The sequence below is a fragment of the Chelonoidis abingdonii genome, chromosome 6 (assembly GCF_003597395.2).
Source record: "Chelonoidis abingdonii isolate Lonesome George chromosome 6, CheloAbing_2.0, whole genome shotgun sequence".
Lineage (NCBI taxonomy): Eukaryota > Metazoa > Chordata > Testudines > Testudinidae > Chelonoidis > Chelonoidis abingdonii.
In genome coordinates this window covers 45,518,206-45,541,376 of record NC_133774.1, presented here as the reverse complement: position 1 = coordinate 45,541,376, position 23,171 = coordinate 45,518,206, and the positions used below count along the sequence as shown (strand labels likewise).

Below are 23,171 nucleotides of genomic sequence, written 5' to 3'. Positions count from 1 at the left end.
AATGAAGTTGCAGGGGGATCGCAAGGTTATTTTAGGGGGATGTGGTATTGCCACCCTTACTACTGTGATGCCTTCAGAATGGTAGTTGGGTGTCCAGGCTCTCAGCTCTCAAGGCAGTGTCCCACCAGCGGCAGTGCAGAAGTAAGGGTGGCAATGCCATACCATGTCATACTTACTTCTGCACTGCTGTTGCTCAGCTCTGAAAGAGCCGTACCACAACAATAACCTTGAAATCCCCTCTTCCCCTCTCCTCAAACTCCTTTTTGGGACAGAATCCTTATCATTACAACACTGAAATTTCAGATTTAAATAGACGAAATCATGTCATTTATGTTTTTTTAATCCTAGGATTGTGAAATTGACCAAAATGGACCAGGAATTTGATAGGGCCCTAATTATAGGACGAAAGCAAGAGATCTTATTGTAATGGAAGCTAAAATAGCAACGAGGGGAGGAAATCTACTGGATAGAAGCGAAAAAAGGGCAGACAAAAGTGTCCAATCTGAAACTAAAGAAGGATCTACATCTTTCTGGTTGGTATTGCATGCACTGGCCTCCATCCTTCACCAGTCTCTCCTACCAAATCTAGCATCTTGCACTGAACTCATGACCATGCAGGATTTGTTTGGCATGATAATCTAAAGGCCTAAATAAATTCACTTTTGATGCAGTGTGCCTTAAAGGACTTTAGTAAAGCTCAAGATAACTTACTAGTTTCTGGTGGTTTGCTTGACAGAGATGAGAAGGTGAGATACATGACATAGCAGCTGATAACTCCTGACTGCAACAAACCAGAGTGTGGCTTGCCTTTAGAGAAAAAAGGTAAGATATTGAAGCATTTTTATGGGCTTTAATAAACTGAAAAAAACAAATTCAAATGGTCAAAGTATCTTTCACATGGAAATTATTATTTAATCCTTTGCCTATGCACTTTAGAAAGTTTTCAGACAGATTAGATAGGTATTTCCTCTGAAGGACACAAGGAAACATCCCTTTCTACACTGGCTGCTCCAGGGAGGTTAAGATTCCCAAACCAGTAAGAAATAAATGCTGTGTTCTGGCTAACTATACCAAGCTCAAAAACAATATTCACACCTGGCGTAAGTTACTGGCAGACTTAACAGATATAATTGCCTATCATTTAACTCTGAAATTACTTGAAGCACTGATGTATCTCCAGTCCTAGTGCATGAAAGATGCCACAAAAAACAAATTTTTTCTTGAAACACGAAGTGTGATGTGAAAAAGAACAAAAATTAAAATGGTTGTGAATTGTTTCAGCCCTACTCTCAAAAACAGATAGATGGCAACTGTATAATGGTGAGAAATGAGCATGAAATCAGAGCTGAATGGGTTTGAATGCTATTCTCTTAACCATGTAATTACAGCAAAGGTAGCATAAGTGGCTCCACACCTAGCAATGGCTATGCATGTGAAACCTCTGCTGTGTCCCCACCCTATCAGAGAATTGTATCAAAGATACCAGCATGCTAATCATAGAAATCACAGAAATGTAGGACTGGAAGGGACCTCGATAGGTCATCTAGCCCAGTTCCCCACATTGAGGCAGGACTAAGTATTATCTAGACCATCCTGACAGGTGTTTGTCAAACCTGCTCTTAAAAATCCCCAATGATGGATATTCCACAACTTCCCTAGGCAATTTATTCCATTGCTTAACTACCCTGACAGTAAGCAAGTTTTTCCTGGATGTCCAACCTAAATCGCCCAAGCTGTAATTTAAGCCCCTTCTTGTCCTGTCCTCAGTGGATAAGGAGAGCAATTTATAAAAAGGAGACTGACGACCTTTTACAACTTGAAGATTTATGCCCCTCTCCCCCGCCAGTCTTCTCTTCTCCAGACTAAATAAACGCAATTATTTTTATACTTCCCTCTTATGTCAGGTTTTCTAGACCTTTAATCATGTTTGTTGCTCTCCTGTGGCCAAACTGGAGAAAGTCCAGATCTTTTCCAAAATGTGGTGCCCAGAACAGGGCACGATACTCCATCTGAGGCCTTATCAGTGCTTAGTAGAATGGAAGAATTATATCTCATGACTTGCTTACAATACTCCTGCTAAATGAAAGATACTTGCTTTCTTTGCAACACTATTACATTGTTGATTCATTTAGCTTGTGATCCACTACAGCCCCCAGATCCTTCCCTGAAGTACTCTTTTCCAGGCAGTTACGTCATGATTATTCCTTCCTAAGTACAGTACTTTGCATTTGTCCTTACTGAATTTCATTCTATTTATTTCAGACCACTTCTCCAGTTTGTCAAGGTCATTTTGATTTCTAATCCTGTCCTCAAAAGCACTTGCGAACTGTCTCACCTTGGTATCATTCGCAAACCTTTACAAGTGTACTCTCTAGTCCATTATCCAAATCATGTATGAAGATATTATCTAGAACTGGACCCAGATCCCAGCAGGACCCTACTCGATATGCCCTTCCAACTTGATTGTGAACCACTGATATCTACTCTGAGTACGCTTTTCCAACAAGTTGCATACCCACCTTATAGTATGTTCATCTAGGCTAGTGGCTCTCAAACTTTTGTACTGGTGACCCCTTTCTATAACAATCCTCTGCGTCTGACCCCTTCTTATAAATTAAAAACAAACACTTTTTAATATATTTAACACCAATATAAATGCTGGAGGCAAAGCAGGGTCTGGGGTGGAGGCTGAAAGCTTATGACTCCCCATATAATAACCTCATGACCCCCTGAGGGGTCCCAACCCTCAGTTTGAGAACCCCTGATCTAGGCTATATTTCCATATAGTTTGTATCAAAAGCCTCACTAAAGTCGAGATACATCACATCTACTCCTCCTCCTCCTCCATCAACAAGGCTTGTTACCTTGTCAAAGGAGGACATTGGGATGGTTTGACATAATTTGTTCTTGACAAATCCATGTTGACTGTTATTTATTACCTTATCTTCTAGGTGCTTACAAAGTGATTATTTGTTCCATTATTTTTCTGACTGGTCTGTAATACAGTGGATTGTCTTTATTCCCCTTTTTATAGATAGGTATTATTATATTTGCCCTTTTCCTATCCTCTGGGGGGTCTCACTTCCTCCATGAGTTCTCAAAACACAAATCACTAATGGCTCAGAGATCTCTTCAGCCAGTTCCTTAAATATTCAAGGACGTATTCTATCAGGCCCTGCTGACTTGAAGATATTTAACTTGTATTTAAGTAATTCTTAATTTGGTCTTTTCCTGTTTTAGCCCCAGAATCTACCCCGTTTACATTGATGTTCACTATGTCGAACATATGATGTTAGTCATTTGATCACTGATAACCATTTTGGTGAAAAAACAAAAAAAAAAAGGCATTGCCACTGCTGTGTTTTCTGTTATTGTCTTTCCCATCTCACTGAATAATAGGCCTATCTTGTCTTTGGCCTTCCTCTTGTTTCTCATGTATTTGTAAAATGTTTTCTTGTTACCATTTATGTCCCAAGCTAGTTTAATCTTTTTGTTTGTTTGTTTGTTTTGGCCTTGGCTTTTCTAAGCTTGTGTTGTTTTTTATATTCGTCCTTTGTAAATTTGACCTACTTTTTGTATGACACTTTTTGATTTTCAGGACATTGAAGGTCTCCTAGTTAAGCCAGGGTGGTCTCTTACATCCTTCCTATCTTTCTTATGCATTGGGGTAGTTTGCTCTTGTGCCCTTAATGGCTCTTTAGAAAACCATCAACTCTCCTGAATGCTTTATTCCCTTGGTCTTGTTTCCCATGGGATCTTGCCTACCAATTCTCCGAGTTTGCTACAGTTTGCCTTCTTGAAATCCATTGTCTTCATCCTGCTCTTTTCCTTCCTACCATTCCTTTCAATCATTTTCACCCAAGCTGCCTTCCACCTTCAAATTTACAACTAGTTCCTCTCGGTTTTCCAGAATCAAATCTAGAATAGCCTCTCTTCACATCACTTTCTCCACCTTCTCTAATAAAAAGTTGTCTTCAGTGTATTCCAAAAATTTGTTGGATAATCTGTGCCTTGTGGTAATATCTTCCCAACAGATGCCAGGGTAGTTGAAATCCCCCATCAACAAGTTTCGTGTTTTGAATGGTTTTGTTAATAGTTTAAAAAAAGCCTAATCCACTTACTCTTCCTGATTAAGTGGTATCATGGTAGGGGTCTACTACAGATCATCACCCTTGTTTTTTACCCTTACGCTGTCTACATGTGATGTTATACTTAGTGACATGGAGCAGAGAGGGTATGGTATGGAATTTATGGAGACAGTGACATAAAAGCTAACTCAAACCAGAGAGAGAGAGAGAGCGCGCGTGCACGCACGCAAGAAAGGCACATACACACAGACACAGTACCCCAATGACATCAGCCTTGCTAAGTCTGATAACCAGCAGTAGCTCTAGAGGACTCTCAAAGTGTTGCATCTCCAACAAAACAGACAAAAGATTTGATAAGCAAACTTACGACTTTGGACACAGGGTGAGATGGCTACCAATGATATAAGAATGCACAAGCCACCATTTACACCAAGCAGGATCTTGTTGTAGGTACAGCCCTTAGAGTGTGTGTAAAAGACAGCCATCAAAACCAGGGCTCCCACAGCAATGGAGTACAAGATGAGAATGCCCAGAGCTAGTAAGCCATACCACAGTTTATTGTGTGTTATGCCCGCTGTCCTGTTTGTAAGAAAGAAAATATATTTAGCTATAGAAAAAATATTCAAACACTCGTCTTTTAACATATACTACTTATCAAGGTAGCTTATATGACCATTAGAGCGCCACAAAAGTCAGCATTTTGCTTTCTATAGTACATACATTGTTTTAGCAATATAGGCCGTGACTCCTGGGTATTTTAAAAATATAGTTGCCTCGCTAGATTCATTTGCTATCACTAGGATCTATAAAACATTCCATAACGCTAGTGTTGATCACATATCAAGATGTTACACTGATGTTTTAATGCCTGGCTATTTCCATAAATAGAGCCTGTAAGATTCTGAAAACTTGGAGCAGCTTAGACTGAGCCATCTGAAAATCTTTGACAGACTGTTGTAATCCTGACTCCTAGCTAATGTAGGGAATTCCTTGGCTAGAGCCAAGGATGAGACCCTTCCAGGTCCCAGCTCATTAGTGAAGTTCTTCCATTAGATAAGCCCTGGAAAACCACTGTAAAATACACTGCAGCTATTCTTACCCTCCTACCACAACAACGGTTTTCTCCATTCAACCATTCTCCCTTCTTTTGGCTCTCTGTATCCTACAAGTGTTATTGAGTCCTGAATTCCCCACCCCTGACTCCCACCCACACCCCAAGAACTGATCTTGGAGGAAGAATGTATCAGATAACCTGATTGTACTGGGTGATGCTGTCTGTGCTAAATGGTTTGCAAAATGGTTTACAAAATCTGTAATGCAGATGGTGCCTTTGAGTTAAAATGCCACTGCTGGAAGTCTCCTCTCAGTCACACTGAGAGCATTGGGGTTTTGCTACAGTTAATTATTGGCAGCAGTGGTTGTGCTGTGACAAGAGAACATATTTATCCTATCAGGAGGAAAAGAGTTATCAGGAAGAAAAGGGAGAGAGCTGAGGTTTTTAAACCTTTCCTACAAGCTAATGGGATAACTGTGAAAACAAAAGAACAGAGGAAGACAGAGGAATCGATGGGCAGGGAATAGCTCAAGAGAGGGGATTTTGTGTATGGATTTAAGAGTTCTAAAATATTAATGAGGCAGGGAAGGAAGGTGCCAAAACTATACAAACGGGAAATCAAGCCTGGGCGAGGGGATTGATCAAGAAAAGTTGTTTCCACCCAACCCAACAAGTGGCGCAGCTCTTATTTAAAAACTGGGCTGGGGTGTGTCTATAAGCTTGCATGAAGACAAAACAGGATCCACCAGTTTACATCATTGCTCAAGTGCTGTGGCTATGCTGTATGGATCCACTCCATTTTATCAAAAATGGATTATACTGATACAGAAGAAGTGAAGAGGCTTAAATGATGGGGTCCTTGCAGCACTATGATTTATTGGAAACAGAACTATTTTAGTCAAATACAAAGCAACAAGAGGTCATAAATAAGAGGGAGAGAAATGGCATCCAAAATGGGGAAGGAGAGTGAGTAAAGAGTAGGAAGAGACTCAGAAGATTGGGAAATACTGTACCTTCCTTAAGTATAGTTACCTGCCATCATAAAATAGTGTCCATGGTATTTTTAAACACTGTGGTTAATTTTCTATTAATGAAAACATGCATTTAAAGAAGGATTGCACTACATTATACAAATGATTGCTTGCCAGACACATACCAGTTTTTATTCCATTTGTGTGCAAACTCCACAAGCAGGATAAGCTGAATGAGTATAAAAAGGATTCCTCCTGCAACACCTACATAGCGCCAGGCTGCAAGGGGGAGGAGGGGAAAAGATCAAATTTCCAATTATGTTGAACTGAGAGCTTAGATAAAACTGAGCTTTGTGGTATTAGGGCAAAAAAGTCTATGCAGTGAAACTATTATACAGCTCATTAAGACACATCTCAATTAACCTTGACTAGAGACCTTCCTGAAAATGGCAGAGATCATCTAAAAGTCGAGTGCAACTTTACATCCATCCCAGCTGACTGACTGATAGATATGATTCAGTTTATGGCACTCCACATCTTTTAGAATATCCCCTACAAGTTCATTAACCTGAAGAATTTTTGTGGAAAAAAAGTTACTGTATATGAAGAGAAGCTACTGAAATCTTGTTATATGGTACAAAAAAAATGTCCTAAAACCTAAAATTGTTGAGGAACCTGAGGCTGAAAATGACTATCACTAGATTCAAAATTACACAGATTTACCATGTAAAAATAAGGGGAGGGGGAAAACAAAAACATTCATTCATATTTGTAGGAATAAAAAAAAAAAGTGCTCTGAGACACTCCCACAGCTACCACAATCCTCCGCATTCACCTGTGAATGGTTTAAATCAGGGGTCTCAAACTCAAACGACCACAAGGGCCACATGAGGACCAGTACATTGGCCCAAGGGCTGCATCACTGAGACCTCCCCCACCACCGCCCTCGGCCCCGCCCCCACTCCACCCCTTCCATGAGGCCCCGTTTTGATAAGCTATTGTATTAGTTTAATGAGTATGTTGTTCTTTTGTAAAAAATAGTCAGCAAAGTGGAGTACAAAACTATAGATGTGGAATGGGCTGTGTGTATGTGAGGGGGAGGGGAGAAGACCGGTAAGCTCCTGACCTCTACTCAGTGACTAGGTACCTAGATTTTCAAGTAAGAACCATACCTATCACAGAAAGTTAAATTGCAAGTAGTATATACAGGCACCACAGAGCTAGTAATAGGGCCATGCAAACCATGCAGTTGCACATAATGCCTCCCCAGCCAAACTGATGGAGCAGGGAGCAGTGGTAATCAGGGATAGCTCAGTGGTTTCAGCATTGGCCTGCTAAACCCAGGGTTGAGAGTTCAATCCTTGCGGGAGCCTGTTGAGGAACTGGGGTAAAAAAATCTGGGGATTGGTCCTGCTTTGAGCAGAGTGTTGGACTAGATGACCTTCTGAGGTCCCTTCCAACCCTGATATTCTAGTCTATGAAATAGAAAGACAGAGGGGAGAGCTACAGAAACCTTCTGGGAGGTGGAGTGAGAAGCAGATGCCTCCTGTTTGGCAGTTTTCTTCAATCCCCTCTCCAAAACACCCTCCCCAGAGACACACACACACACACAGTTTGCTTCCTGGAACATTGTTTTGCACAGAAAAAAATCAAGAACTAGGACGGGGGGAGAAGTGTTGTTTCCTGTCTAGAATCATCAAAAGATTGTTTATGTCCTGACTCAAGAGCCACTTTTTCTCTACTTACACATGTTCATGCTACTTGAGAGAATCAGTACAGTGGAAAGGGTCACTGAGGTGGACCTGGAATCATGAATGCCTCCAAATAGAATTCCAGCACTTTCCAATACATGGGTGTTTAATGATTAAGGAACATAGACTACGTAACCAACTTGAGCCTCAAAAAACTGGGGTGGTACAGGGTGCGGCAGCTGTCCCCTGGTGGTGCTAGTGGGCAGGGCTGGGGGTAGTACTGCCATGCCAGGGGAACTTCCCGGGCTGGGCGCATGCTGTTGCTTTTGCCACTGCAGCTCATGGTAGAGTCCTGCAGATATCAGGTGGAAATCCATATCCAGGGATATAAATTTTGTATCCATGCGGGGCTCTATTTAGGAGCACAAATCCCACTGAAATTCAGTGGGACTTTTGCTCCTAACTTCCTAAAAGTTTTTTTTTTTTTTTTAATCTCCCCCAAAAGCTGACATCTACATATGATTGAGAAAATATTCTCAAACCACTCTCCCAGAGTTAGTAACAGTAACTGCTACCAATTTATATCCCCAATTAACAAAAATGGCTTCAGACCCTGCTACAGAAACAGGATCAACAATAATTAATTGGCAATACCACATCTCAGCAAGAAATCTAATTTTATACTACTAGATGTAAGCAATGTGGAAACTAAACAAATTACAAGATCCTGTCTCTCATTACAGTCAGTCATTGCTAGTTTTCAAGAGAGGATTCCAGTGTGCTTTATGTTGTGTGTTACTTGGCTTACTGTACCACCTTACGAACAGAACAAGCTCTCTCAGTTGCAAGTAATGACTATGACAGAGCTAATTATACAGACAGGGTGAGTGATGTAATATCTTCTATGGGATCAACTTCTGTTAACAGATAAGCATTACCTCACCCACCTCGCCTCTCTAATATCTTGGGACCACAGCTATAACACCACAGCATAAAGCTAATTATGTCAGCCAGAAATTTTTTTTTTTTTGCATACTCTTAAGCATCTAATTTTTTCAGCACTTATGACTATCTATAAATCCAAAAGCTTGCAAGGCAGCACAAGTTTTTTTTTCTGTTCACACGTGCCCTGCACGTGTATAACATGTATATATAGTTAAGAATATTTTTAACAAAACTAAGAAAGTAGTGAAAGTAGTCTTAACATAACTAAGCCAACCCCATTCATTCACTCAGCTACTAGCACTATCACTGCTTTACTGTAACAAGTAATACAGAAATAACAAGTCTGTCTCTACTGTTAAGAGTATAGGCACTCATACAAATGGAATGGAAAGTGTACACACATAAAGATAAAATTATACCATTAAGGAAGGTGTCTTGATCTGGAATGAAGAAAGCTCCTGAGCACATGGCTGCCAAAACTAGAAGCTTAATGAACCAGAACCTGGAAGACAAAACCAAAGTGGAATCATTTATTTAGAAATTAAAAGTCTTCAACATAAGTTCTGTTTCATAGGATAGCTGTACCTTAAGTAGTGGTTACTGCTCTCTGATACAAAGGAATTACTACCAGGCTGAATACAACTTAGAATTCACTTATACATACTTATGTACCTATGTCAAGCTATCAAAATTAACTCAAGGTTTTTGATAACACTATACATAAATCAAAAAAAATGCAGTATGGAAATCTAGCACTATACAGGGAATGTGATTTACAGCTTGATTTCAGAAGCGGCAAATATAAGCGAACAAACTAAAACCTACCCATTGTGAATGTATGCTCGGCAGCTTTTGCTGTTGTTAACTTTGATGGTGAGTAAGAAGAAGATAAAGAAGAAAGATGCCATTCCAAAAGAGACCCTATACACTGCAGAGTATCCCACTAGCTTCTCACACTTTTCACCTGCTTGAATACGTTTGCAGATGTGCTCATAAAAAGGAATCTGAAAAAAACACACACAATGAGAAACAATTAAACATAACAAGATTTACTATAATTAAGCAGATTGCACTTATATAGTTTACATGTATACAGCGGATTTAAAAATAGCTAATTGGATGTATTTCACACAAGTCATGGTTCAAGGTCACTGAAACATCGGTCTGGACTAAGGGGTAACCTACATACAACAGGAGAGATGATACATAGATTATAAAGGTTTGGAAGTCTGGAGCCACAACTGACAACTCCTGTCAAATGCTTCAGTATGGGGTGAAGGGGAACAATCCCCTACTCCCCACCACTTTTAAAGGAAGATTAGCACCATAACTTCTTTAAAAATAAATTGGCAGAAAGGAAGGAAAATTTCATCCGTTTCCCCACTTGTTAAATATTTGCCTTTGAGGCCTTGCCCTAACTGTGTGTGGTTGTGTTCTCTTTTTTTTTTCCCCTCATTCTGGTGTCAGAGGCTCACCATGCTAATGTGGAACAGAATACTCTGGAAACGTCTCCTGAAAAGCAGGTTTTTGTGACTTATCCATTTATGTGCAGTGTCTCTGTATGCAGACTAGACCTCTCCCCTTCACCCCACAGCTAGAACAGACTCCAAAAGAGAAAGATTTATTAAATCAGTGAAACACCATTAATTTAAAGGAAACTAAAGTCTCTGTTTCCTCAGAGCCACCAACCTGAACCAATGAGACTTATAGAGCAATACACCATCAAATGAGAGTGGGAATCATTAGTTCACCTTTCTTACATGAACAGAGGCTGACACACACAGTGTTTTGCTCTAGCAAATGTTCTCTTCAAAGATTTAGAGGAACAAGATGGAAAACATAAATCCAGCAGCTGCTCAGCCTTGGATGATCTCAAGAAAGAGAAATGAATCTGGGAAGCATACCAAGGTTGTAGACAACACCCTACATAAAGAAACTGTGCAGCTCCAAGAAAGGAAGAATGCTGGTCTCTGCTTGTCCCAGATGACAACTCGAAAAGCAAAACAGAAAGAGTGAGAGAGCAAATGGACAGAAGACTAGATGATTAGCTTCAAGCCAACCTGTAACTCTTGAAAGATTTTCACCTCCAAACACTTTCAGAACATGGCTAGTATGCCATGCAAGACAGTTACTTGAGCAAGAAGAACATTAGTAAACAAAAATGAATGACAGGAGCATACAAAGTAAGGGGTCGGTGAACTTGCTTTCTTTGGAGAGTCACACCAGTCAATCCAGATGCCAAATCAACCAAATATGTCCAAAGCCTGAATGTTTTTTTAAAACAGTTCTGCAACAGGAAGTTAATTCATCATATGACAATGCAGAACTGAGGACAATAAGGAGTTTTTGAGGTGTATTAGGAACAAAAACAATTTTAATAGTAAAATTTGCAGATGATACAAAACTACTCAAGATAGTTAAATCCCAGGCAGATTGCAAAGAGCTACAAAAGGACAACAAAAAGGCAGATGAAATTTAATGGTGCTAAATGCAAAGTAATGCACATTGGAAAACATAATCCTAACTACATATACAATGATGGGGTCTAAATTAGCTGTTACCACTCAAGAAAGATCTTGGAGTCATTGTGGATAGCTCTCTGAAATCATCCACCCAATGTGCAGCAGCAGTCAAAAAAGCAAACAAATGCTGGAAATCATCAAGAAAGAGATAGATAAGACAGAAAATATCATATTGCCTCTATATAAATCCATAGTACGCCCACATTTTGAATACCGTGTGTAGATGTGGTTGGCCTATCTCAAAAAAGATCTGTTGGAACTGGAAAAGGTTCAGAAAAGGGCAAACAAACATGATCAGGGGTATAAAATGGCTTCCGAGTGAGGAGAGATTAATAAGACTGGGACTTCTCAGCTTAGAAAAGAGGTGACTAAGGGGGGATATGATAGAGGTCTATAAAATCATGAGTGGTATAGAGAAAGTAAATAAGGAAGCATTATTTACTCCTTCTCATAATACAGGAACAAGGGGCCACCAAATGAAATTAATAGGTAGCAGGTTTAAAAACAAACAAGAAAGTATTTTTTCAAGCAACGCACTGTCAACCTCTGGAACTCCTTGCCAGAGGGTGTTGTGAAGGCCAATACTATAATAAAGGTTCAAAAGGGAGCTAGATAGATTCATGGAAGATATGTCCATCATTGGCTATTAGCCAGGATGAGCAGGAATGGTGTCCCTAGCCTCTGTTTGCCAGAAGCTGGGATTGGGTGACAGGGCATGGATCACTTGATGATAACTTGTCTGTTCATTCCCTTTGGGGCACCTGCCATTGGCCACTGTCAGAGGACAGGATACTGGGCTTGATGGACCTTTAGTCTGACCCAGTATGGCCATTCTTATGGTCCATTACTAGACAGATATGGTAGAATCATCAACAGTAATGCAGAAAAGGCACAAGTGTTCAATAAATATTTCTGTTCTGTATTTGGGAAAAAGCAGAGTAATAAAATCATATCATATGATGAAATACATTCCATTCCTACTCAAGAGGATGTTAAAGAGCAGCTACTAAAATCAGACATTTTAAAAATCAGCAAGTCCATACAACTGGCATCTGAGAGTTTTTAAAGAGCTGGCTAAAGAACTTCATGGAAAATTAATGTTCATTTTCAATAGGTCTTAGAACACTGGGAAAGTTACAGAGGACTGAAAGAAAGCTAAATTTGAGTGAGTGTTTCAAAAGGGTAAATGTGATGACCTGGGTAACTACAGACCAATCAGTTGGACATCCTCCCTTGCACAGTCTCTTGTGTCCTAGTCTCAGTGATTAATCAGGCAACAAAGGGGGAAGGTAAGGGGGGGGGGGGGCCAGGCCCACCTTCTACTCTGGGCTCCAGCCCAGGGACCCTAATAGTATCAGCTATAGTAGCTGACCTTTTAGGAACAGGACACATAGAATTCCCTGGGCTACTTCCCCACAGCAGCCCCCGACTTCCTCAAGCTCCACTTCACCCTTACCTCAGGGCCTCCTTCCTTGTACCTAGTATGGTGTATACAGCTCAGTCTCTCCAACAACACAACTTCTCACAGCTCCTGACACACACACCCACCTGACTTAACTGGAGGCTTCTTAACTAGTTTCAGCCAGCCCCTGACTGGCTTCAGGTGTCCCAAGCAACCTAACAATCTCTACTGCCTTCTGGAAAGATGTTAATTGGCCCCAGGTGTCTTAACTGACCTGGAGCAGCTGCCATTTACTTACCCTGGTACCAGGGATTTGTTTAAACTGGGGCTAATATATCTATCTCCTATTTTTTTTTTCTATTGCCATCTGGCCTTGCCCCATCACAACACACACACATTAAGTTTTAAACAAACAATTTAATACTGGTACACAGTGATGATGATTGTGAAGCTTGGTTGAGGTGGAGGAATCAGAGGGTGAGATATTTCCCTTACTGCTAAATGATGAACTAGCAATTGGCTGAGCCCTCAAGGGTTAACTCTCTCACTCTACAGGGCAGCAGGAATGGAGAGAGATATGCACATTTCTCCTTTAAGTATACTACCTCCTTAATTCCATCAGCTTGCTGAGACTGCAGGGGTCCCCACCAGCCTTAAGGAAGATGGGGTAAGTGGGGTGCAGAAGCAGGGGGAGGGGGGCACCTTGACATTAGCCCCCCCTCTTCCTTCCCTCCCCCCCACACAGCAAGCAGAAGTCTCGGGGAGCAGTTCTAAGGCAGAGGGCAGGAGCAGCACATGATAGTAGGGGGAACAACAACTGCAATTGATAGCCTGCTGGGCAGCTGCTCCATGAGGAACTTAGGGGAGCGGGGAGCTGATAGGTGGGCTGCTGATCTACCCTGGTTCCAAACCCCCACCAGCTAGCTGTAATGGGTTTCTCTTCCTGCAAGCAGTAGACAAAGCAGGTGGCTGCCAAAGGAGGTTAGAAGGGAGCATTACACAACTTTAAACTAGCATGTTCCCTAACTGATCAGCAACATAACAACGAAACAATGTTAACTGGGACAACTTTAGGTAAGAAGTTACTGTAATTAATACTTATCAACAAAGGTTTATAGAAAGTAGATCCTGTCAAACTAACTTTTTTTTTTTAATTATATTACAAAGTTTGGTCAATAAAGGTAGTATTGTTGATGTAAGAGACTTCTCTAGGGCATTTGACTTGGTACCATATAACATTTTGATTAAAAAACAGAATGATCATTCCCCCCGCCCCCCCCCCCATAGTAACATAGCACACATTAAATGGATTTAAAACTGGCTAACTGAAAGGTCTCAAAATGTAATTGTAAATGGGGAGTCATTACTGAGCAGTTGTGTTTCTAGTGGGGTCCCACAGGTATCAGTTCTTGGCCCTACGCTATTTAACCTTTTTATCAATGTCCTGGAAGAAAACATAAAACCATCGCTGACAAAGTCTGCAATTACACAAAAATTGGGGGAGCAACAAACAACGAAGAGGATAGATAGGTCACTGAAACAGAGCTGATCTGGACTGCTTGGTAAGCTGGGCAAAAGCAAACAATATGCTCTTTAATATGGCCAAATGTAAAGTCATACACTCAAGAACCAAGAAAGTAGGGCCCACTTTACAGGATGGAAGAGTATCCTGAGCAGTAGTAATTCTGCAAAGGACTTGGGAGTCATGATGACAGAAACCCTCTTGGCAACTGCCAACTGATGTGCCAAGATTACTTCTGCCTCTGCTTTCCCTGCCAGCTCGGGACTCCAGCACCCTGTCTTGTCGAGCCAGTCATGTCAATCTGCTCCAGCTGAGGGTCTGAACCACATCCCCTAATAGCTGTAGGCTTAAACTGAAAGCAGCTTACAGAAGTGTTCTTGTCCAAAATTCAGATGCCCAACTCCCAATGGGGTCCAAACCCCAAATAAATCCGTTTTACCCTGTAAAAAGATTATACAGGGTAAACTCAAATTGTTCGCCCTCTAACACTGATAGAGAGATATGCACAGCTGTTTGCCCCCCCCCCCCAGCTATTAATACATACTCTGGGTCAATTAGTAAGTAAAATGTGATTTTATTAAATACAGAAAGTATGATTTAAGTGGATCCAAGTAACAGCAGAAAGAACAAAGTGAATTACCAATAAAACAAAAAACGCAAATCTAAGCTTAATACAGTAATAAAACTGAATACAGATAAGTCTCGCCCTCAGAGATGTTTCAACAAGTTTCTTTCACAGACTGGATGCCTTCCTAGTTTGGGCACAATCCTTTCCCCTGGTACAGCCCTTGTTCCAGCTCAGGTGGTAGCTAGGGGATTTCTCGTGATGGCTCCTCACTTTGTTCTGTTCCACCCACTTACATATCTTTTACATAAGGCGGGAATCCTTTGTCCCTCTCTGTGTTCCCATCCCTCCTTCTAAATGGAAAAGCACCAGGTTAAAGATGGATTCCAGTTCATGTGACATGTAATCATGTCACAGTAAGACTTCATTACCCACTTGTAAGTCTTCCTGTATATGTGTGTGCTGACAAGTAAAACAGAGCCATCTACAGACAGTTGCCCTGGTTAATGGGAGCCATCAAGATTCCAAACCACCATTAATGGCCCACACTTTGCATACTTACAATAGGCCCTCAGAGTAATATTTCGTATTTCTAGTTTCAGATACAAGAATGATACATTCATACAAATAGGATGATCACATTCAGTAGATAAGCTTTGTGATGATACCTTACAAGAGACATTTTGCATGACGCATATTTTAGTTACCCTATATTCACACTCATCAGCATACGTTCATAAAATCATATCGAGTGCAACGTCACAGGAGTCATGGCAGATATCAATTAACATGTACTCCTGTGTGATACTATAGCCAAAAGGGCTAATGGCATCTTTGGATATATAAACAGGGGAACCATGAGTAGGAGTAAAGAGATCATTTTACTTCTGTATTTGCACCTGTCTTCTAACTCCATCTTCTTTCAAATATCCTACTATCAAGTGTGAGTACAAACGAACCAAAGTAATCGGCTGTGATGTGCTTTGATTTGTATTTACATGGGTGTTGATTTGCTGGACTGGTTTAATTGGGCTATCTTTTAAATCAGACTGTTTATTCCTATTTTCTTATAAGCCATATTCCTGTATTGAGTTTCTTAATGCAGTATTATTGTTCTGTATTTTCTTTCTTTTTATATAAAGTTTCTTTTTAAAACTTGTGGGAGTTTCTTTTCCTAGTGAGGCAGAGGGGAGAGGAATTTCTGTGCCCGGAGCTCTGTTACATCTGTGACAGGCTAGGCGGGGAGGGAAAAGCCCAAGCTCTGTGTCTTACTTTCCTATTGTCCCAGGGCGGGAAAAGGCTACAGGACAAAGGGAGGGGTGAATCTCTTGTGTGAGCTGACTAGGTTTGAATGCATAGCCTCGGGGAAGCTAGATTGCCTCTCTGATTGTATTCAAAGGGAATAGGACAGCATCGCACCGGCTAACCCAGGAAGGGGGGGGAAGCTGGGGAATGAGATAGAGGAGACCCAGGGGCTCTGGGTCTTGGAGGGGTCCCCCAAGGAAAAGTTTGGGGAACCCGAGGGGGCCGAAACCCTGGAAAACTTCGGTTGGTGGCAGCGAAATAAGATCCAAGCTGGGTATAAGCTTGAGAAGATTCACAGTAAGCACCCAGATTTTGTACGCTAAAGTCCAGATTTGGGACAGACGTTTACCACAGAAGCTCACTGGGGCAGGGATGGTTTTTACTGCAATCTTGTACAGTGCCCAGAAAAATGGAGCCCCAACTGGTGTCCATACATGCTACTGCAATACGAACTCTAATAAAATAGGCAATGTTGAGATTGTTTTCCTAGACAGAATGCAAAGTAGTGAGAGTTCCCCAATGTGCATTGGGTAGACAAACATTCTTATTAAAATGAAAGTTTTAAAACTATATTTGAACATTTTTTCCAAAAAAAACAGATAGTTTAGTTTCTCAAACATAAGTCTGCACTCTCACTTGTAGCTGTCCCCTCCCAAGACAAGCGTCCTAGATATCATTGACTTAACAGATATGCTGCTAAGGCAGATGATATGAACCGCTTCAGACTTGGCAAATTTACAGCAAATGTAGAAGCTAGTTTGGCACAACATTGAAATGGCATAATCGAATCAATAAAATTTCAAAGGTGAGTTAGAAAGGGTAATATTCACTCCACATGAAAGGGGATGTTCACAATATTAACGGGAGTATTTGATCTCTAAATTGATAGAGCAGGAACAAAGTCATATTAGACCAATAAAATACTGGACTAGGTTTTAAAATTCATGAGCAAAGCTCTCTGTTTTTAAACTGATGATCAACCTATACAAATACTGGAGAATTATAGTTTATGGCCTGGCTTCCAAAGTTGCTGAGCACTCAGAAATCCCATTGAAACCACCTCTAAATATCAGCCCATAATTAATGCCTCAGTTTCCCAATCTGGACAGAGAATTTGAAGGTGCGGCCTGCTGAGGCTGGGCTGAATTAACCATTGAAGCCTTTGAACTTTAAACATCCCAGAACATGATTACTAAATTACAGATCGTATAAAGAAAGCCTAGTTTCAGACACTTCATTTTTCATTCAAAGCCATCAAGTACTCTTAATTTAAAGAGCAGTTATCTTTCCACTTCACACTAATGACTCTTGGTGCCATTTCTTCCTATTTCTGAGGCTTCAAGCCACAAGAGCAGGCAGAGAAATTGGCATTACTGAAAATCATATTGTTGATGGCTGCTTAGAGACCCTGAAACAGTTTATTGTTTTGATTAGAATAGTTGTTTTGTTGGAGACACAAATTGTATTAAAGCCTTATTAATGAAAGAAATGGATTTTATGAATTTTTGGCATAAACATGCAAATTGATTTAAAAAATTTCAATTTCTTGGGTTATATTCAACTTCTGTCCATTCAAAACTTCCCACAAATGAAAAATCTAGTTCCTGTCAAGCAATTCAGTATTAAGATGGCACATGAACTCTGGCAAACTGAAGTGTCTCTAATAAAGCCAGAGGCCAAGGAGGAACAATATTGCCTGTATTAGTCAGCCATACAAACTACAGGCAAGCAGAACAGAATCAATCTGGTAATTTAAATAGCTGATTAAACTGGGAAGCAGCTTTAACCATGTGTTCCATGGCACACTTTCTTTGGGTAAAGAGTGCAGTGAAACAGCCAATGCAACACTGGCTGAAGACCCCTTCTGAATTTCTAAGACCACCTTACTCACAAACAAAAAGGCAGGCTTGATGTTTATTCCCTGGAGAAACTAACTAGGTTTCAGTCCTATGTTACTGAATTATTGAATATTTAATCCACTTCCTGTTTAAGTAGCAGAATCAGATTTTTGTTCTGTAACAGAAACAAAGTTTAGATCTCATGCATTAATACGTTGTGCTGTCAGAAGCTAAGGCAATTTGGGGAATCTATGTACAAATTACAGCAAGTTCATAAAATCAACCAGAATTCGTATCACTGAATGCCACAGAAACTATAGCAGCAAAGCTACAGTGCTGTAGCTATGCCAGCACAACCCACAGCGACAGAAGGGTTTTGTCACTGTAGGAACATCACTTCCTTCAGCAACATTAGCTAGGTTTATGGAAGATTTGTCTGTCGACCTAGCTGTATCTACACTTGGGCTTAGGTCAACATAGCTACATCACTCAGGGTGTGGATTTTTCACATCCCTGAGTGACATAGCTATGTTGACATACATTTTACACCAGGTCTCAGTGTATTTGGATTTCACCTTGTTCTGTCAGAGCTGAGTCAGGTATTTCCTAGCCCATTCAAACTGGAACACCTTGGGATAAGGGGTTGGAGAAAACGGATTCTCCTAGCTTCAGCAAATTTCTCTGCAAGGGGCCAGGGGATGAAGGAGTGGAATTCCCCCAGAGGCTGAACAAAGATTTGGTGTTAGTTCTGGCTCTTAAAATACACAGAGGGTATGTCTACACTATGGGATTATTCCGATTTTACATAAACCGGTTTTATAAAACAGATTGTATAAAGTCGAGTGCACGTGGCCACACTAAGCACATTAATTCGGCGGTGTGTGTCCATGGTTCCAAGGCTAGCGTCGATTTCCGGAGCGTTGCACTGTGGGTAGCTATTCCATAGCTATCCCATAGTTCCCGCAGTCTCCCCTGCCCCTTAGAATTCTGGGTTGAGAGCCCAGTGGCTGATGGGGCAAAAATCATTGTCGCGGTGGTTCTGGGTAAATGTCGTCAGTCATTCCTTCCTCCGGGAAAGCAACGGCAGACAATCATTTCGCGCCTTTTTCCCTGGATTGCCCTGGCAGACGCCATAGCACGGCAACCATGGAGCCATGGAGCCCGTTCAGCTTTTTTTTTTTTTTTTTTTAACAGTCACCGTATGTGTACTGGATGCCGCGACAGAGGCGATACTCCAGCGCTACACAGCAGCATTCATTTGCTTTTGCATGATAGCAGAGATGGTTATCAGTCGTTCTGTACCGTCTGCTGCCGGCGTAAATTGGCAATGAGATGACGGTTATCTGTCCTCTGTACTGTCTGCTGCTATCATGGGTGCCCCTGGCTGAGATCGGCCGGGGGCGCAAAAGCAAAAACTGGGAATGACTCCCTGAGTCAATCCCTCCTTTATGGTTTCTAAAAATAGAGTCAGTCCTGCCTAGAATATGGGGCAAGTGTACTAGAGAACCAGTGTATCAGAGAGCACAGCTGCTCTGTGTCAGATCCCGCAGAAATGATGAGCTACATGCCATTTCACGGGGGGTGCCCCTGCAACACCCCACCCGTTGCTTCCCTCCTCCCCAACCTTCCTGGGCTACCGTGCAGTGTCCCCCCCATTTGTGTCATGAAGTTATAAAGAATGCAGGAATAAGAAACAGTGACTTGTTAGTGAGATAAAATGAGGGGGAGGCAGCCTCCCGGGGCTATGACAGTCCAGGCAGGACATTAAGCGGTGCGGGGGAGAGAAGCCCAGCATGCCGCTGCTATGATAGTCCAGGCAGTACAGAATCTTTTCTTTACACAGAAAGGGAGGGGGCTGATGGAGCTCAGCCCCAGTTGCTATGATGAAGACGGTTACCAGCCGTTCTGTACCATCTACTGGAATGACCAGGAATCATTCCTATTTTTACCCAGGCGCCCCCCGGCCAGCCTCACCTGAAGCCAGCCAGGAGCACTCAAGCGGAGCACTGATGACAAGGACGGTTACCAGTCCTACTGCACCATCTGCCACCAGGGAGGGGAGAGGAGCGAATACTGCTCTTCACTGCTGCAGCATCGCGTCTACCAGCAGCATTCAGTAGACATAGGGTGACATTGAAAGAAGTCAAGAAACGATTTCTTTCCCTTTTCTTTCACGTGGTGGGGGGGGGGAGTAAATTGAGGAGCTATTCCCTGAACCACGCCGGACAATGTGTTTGAACCTACAGGCATTGGGAGCTCAGCCAAGAATGCAAATACTTTTCGGAGACTGCTGTGGACTGTGGGATAGCTGGAGTCCTCAGTACCCCCTCCCTCCATGAGCGTCCATTTGAGTCTCTGGCTTCCCGTTACGCTTGTCACGCAGCACTGTGTAGCCTGGAGATTTTTTTTCAAACGCTTTGGCATTTCGTCTTCTGTAACGGAGCTTTGATAGAACAGATTTGTTTCCCCATACAGCGATCAGATCCAGTATCTCCCGTACGGTCCATGCTGGAGCTCTTTTTTGGATTTGGGACTGCATTGACAACATCGCTACCCGTGCTGATCAGAGCTCCACGCTGGGCAAACAGGAAATGAAAATCTAAATTTTGCGGGGCTTTTCCTGTTTCCCTGGCCACAGCATCCGAGTTCAGATTGCTGTCCAGAGCGGTCACAGTGGGATACCGCCCGGAGGCCAATACCGTCGATTTGCGGCCACACTAACCCTAATCCGATATGGTAATACTGATTTTAGCGCTACTTCTCTCATCAGAGAGGAGTAGAGAAACCGATTTAAAGAGCCCTTTATATCGATATAAAGGGCCTTGTAGTGTGGACGGGTACAGCGTTAAATTGGTTTAACGCTGCTAAAATCGGTTTAAACACGTAGTGTAGACCAGGCCAGAGTCTGAGACACTGAGAGGAAGAACTCCCAGGAGCAACACAGGCACAGGCTCTTGAAGGGAGAGATGTCTTTGAAAGCAACTCACCAAAGTTAGAGAAAAAGAGAGCAGATCCAGAGATGCCTAGGGTTGGCCATCCTTAAGAGTGAGAGTTACAGCCCCCAAGAGTGAGATTCAGGGTGGTGTGTTAGGTCATCGCTTAAGACAGGAACAGTCATCTCTGTTCCTTGGCGACATCCAGTAGTCCAGGTTTTTAATCCAACCAGCACTAAATAGTTGGTTTTAAAATGCACACTGCTTAACATTGCATATGAAACACTTACATGTCCTAATTCATACTAAAGTCTAGGGCATGTGAGAATTTTATATGCAATGCAAACTAGTGGATTTTAATAAAAACAATGATTTGCTGGTTGGAATAAAAACCTGGATGTTTGGAGATCCTTGAGGACTGACTGTGTGCCTAAACTAATCACTGGTTTAGGCACACAGTCAGTGGACAGAAAAAGAGCAATACTCAAAAATAAACTTTTTATATAAACTTAACAGAAACAAAAACTTTTATCAATGCAACAATACGTTTAATTTGTATATCACCTTGTTATAGTGATCTATCATTTGAAAAACCACTTACTATACAAACCAAATAGTATTTGTACTGTAGTCATATTACATATACAGAAAACTAAAATAATCCGATTCCAAAATAAATAAATGGAAAATAAATTAAAATAAATTAACCAAACAATACATTAAAATATTTTAAATAAAGTAATTAAATTGAATCCTTTATCTATGGTTTGTTAGCTTCAAAATAATTAAATTCAGATTCCACATTTCTTTTAATACTTGATTTAGTTTTACATTTATGTGCTTTTTTATATTGCCATGTGGCCCTTTTTGCTGTTTTTCTAACTTCTTTTGGTGGCTCAAACTTGAAACATGGCTCAAGATTTACCAGCCCCACTTGGATACGAGGACAGTGCCCTGTCTAGTCTGAATGGAATCTTATCCTTTTGAACAAAGGCTGAACACACACTCTTCTCCTGTATTTGAGTAGGGTAAAATTCAGACAAGCCTGGCAACCTTGGTTAATGGGAACTTTAGAAGACCACATTTAAAAAAGAAGTCTTGCCTGTTATCAGGACAATGAAGGGCCATGAATTTGTCCTGTGTGGTTTACATTTTGAACTGTATTTTGCAGACCCTGCAAACTTTCAATCAAGTCCCGTCCTTTAGGCTCAGGGGACTTCCCAGCCCTTCTTGGGCCTGGACAAGGAGAAAGGGAAAATATCCTATCCAACTTCTCTCTCCTTGGCACAGGAGGCCCATAGCAACTCTAGTTGGTAACTCTGCTTGTTACCTCTGGCCAACTGGGGTTTCAAACAGGCTTGCCTGCAGCTGGCCCTTTTTCACCTTACTCCTTTTCTCCCTGGACTGGCATTGCTCAGCTGGCAGCAACCTTCCAACTTCTGATATCTGGCTTTGTTCTGAGTGAAGAGGCAGTATATGGACAGACTTCTTTCTTAGAGCTGGTTCTGTCTGGATGAGAGAGGGGGAATCTTGCCCCAACCTCTCTGCAAGATCCCAGGTCCTTAGAGGACTGGAAGCAGAGATTTTCTTCAAATGCAGATTATTCCCAGTGACCACGTCCTTTATCTGCCTTTGTCTACACTGAAACCTCCCAAAAACCTTAAAAGGCCATGCCACATGATCAAGGGTGGGCACAACTACCTTATACACAACTCCCTTAAGTGGCCAAACCATACCGCCACAAGAACTTTTGCCAAGTTTGTGTGTGTTATGTGCCTCAGCTATTACGTGTTCCTGAAGCAGTAAACTGTAAACTAGAGTACCCACAAGACTGTAGCTCTGGAAAAGGGAAAAGATGGCTACTCTCCTTTGTAACTGTTGTTCTTTGGAATGGATATGAGCAACACATCTCGATTAGGTGTGCGTGCGCCGTGTGCACGTTCGTTGGAGATTTTTACCCTAGCAACACTCGGTGGGCCAGCTGAGCACTCCCTGGAGTGATGCCACTATGGCACCGAATATATACCCCTGCCAGCCCAACCGCCCCTCAGTTCCTTCTTGCCGGCTACTCTGACAGTGGGGAAGGAGGGCGGGTGTGGAATGGGTATGAGCAACACATCTCGAAGAACAACAGTTACAAAGGTGAGTAACCGTCTTTTCTTCTTCAAGTGCTTGCTCATATCCATTCCAATTAGGTGATTCCCAAGCCTTACCTAGGCGGTGGGGTCGGAGTGAGACGTTGCAGAACGCAAAACTCCTGAGCCAAAGGCTGCATCGTCTCTGGACTGCTGAACCAGTGCATAGTGTGAGGCAAAGGTGTGAATGGAAGACCAGG

General features: G+C 41.8%; 1 protein-coding gene across 2 annotated transcripts in view; it reads right to left on the bottom strand.

Annotated features, from left to right (window-relative positions):
* The window catches only part of SERINC5 (serine incorporator 5), a 76,102-nt gene that overhangs the window by 19,713 nt on the left and 33,218 nt on the right, over positions 1-23,171 (bottom strand). For both annotated transcript variants that reach the window (XM_032765009.2, XM_075066993.1), the window contains exons 3-7: positions 9,575-9,753; positions 9,169-9,251; positions 6,299-6,392; positions 4,456-4,667; positions 712-807 (exon numbers count right to left, since the gene is read on the bottom strand). In XM_032765009.2, the coding sequence (XP_032620900.2) occupies positions 712-807; positions 4,456-4,667; positions 6,299-6,392; positions 9,169-9,251; positions 9,575-9,753 (664 nt within the window). The remainder of the gene's footprint in view (positions 1-711; positions 808-4,455; positions 4,668-6,298; positions 6,393-9,168; positions 9,252-9,574; positions 9,754-23,171) is intronic.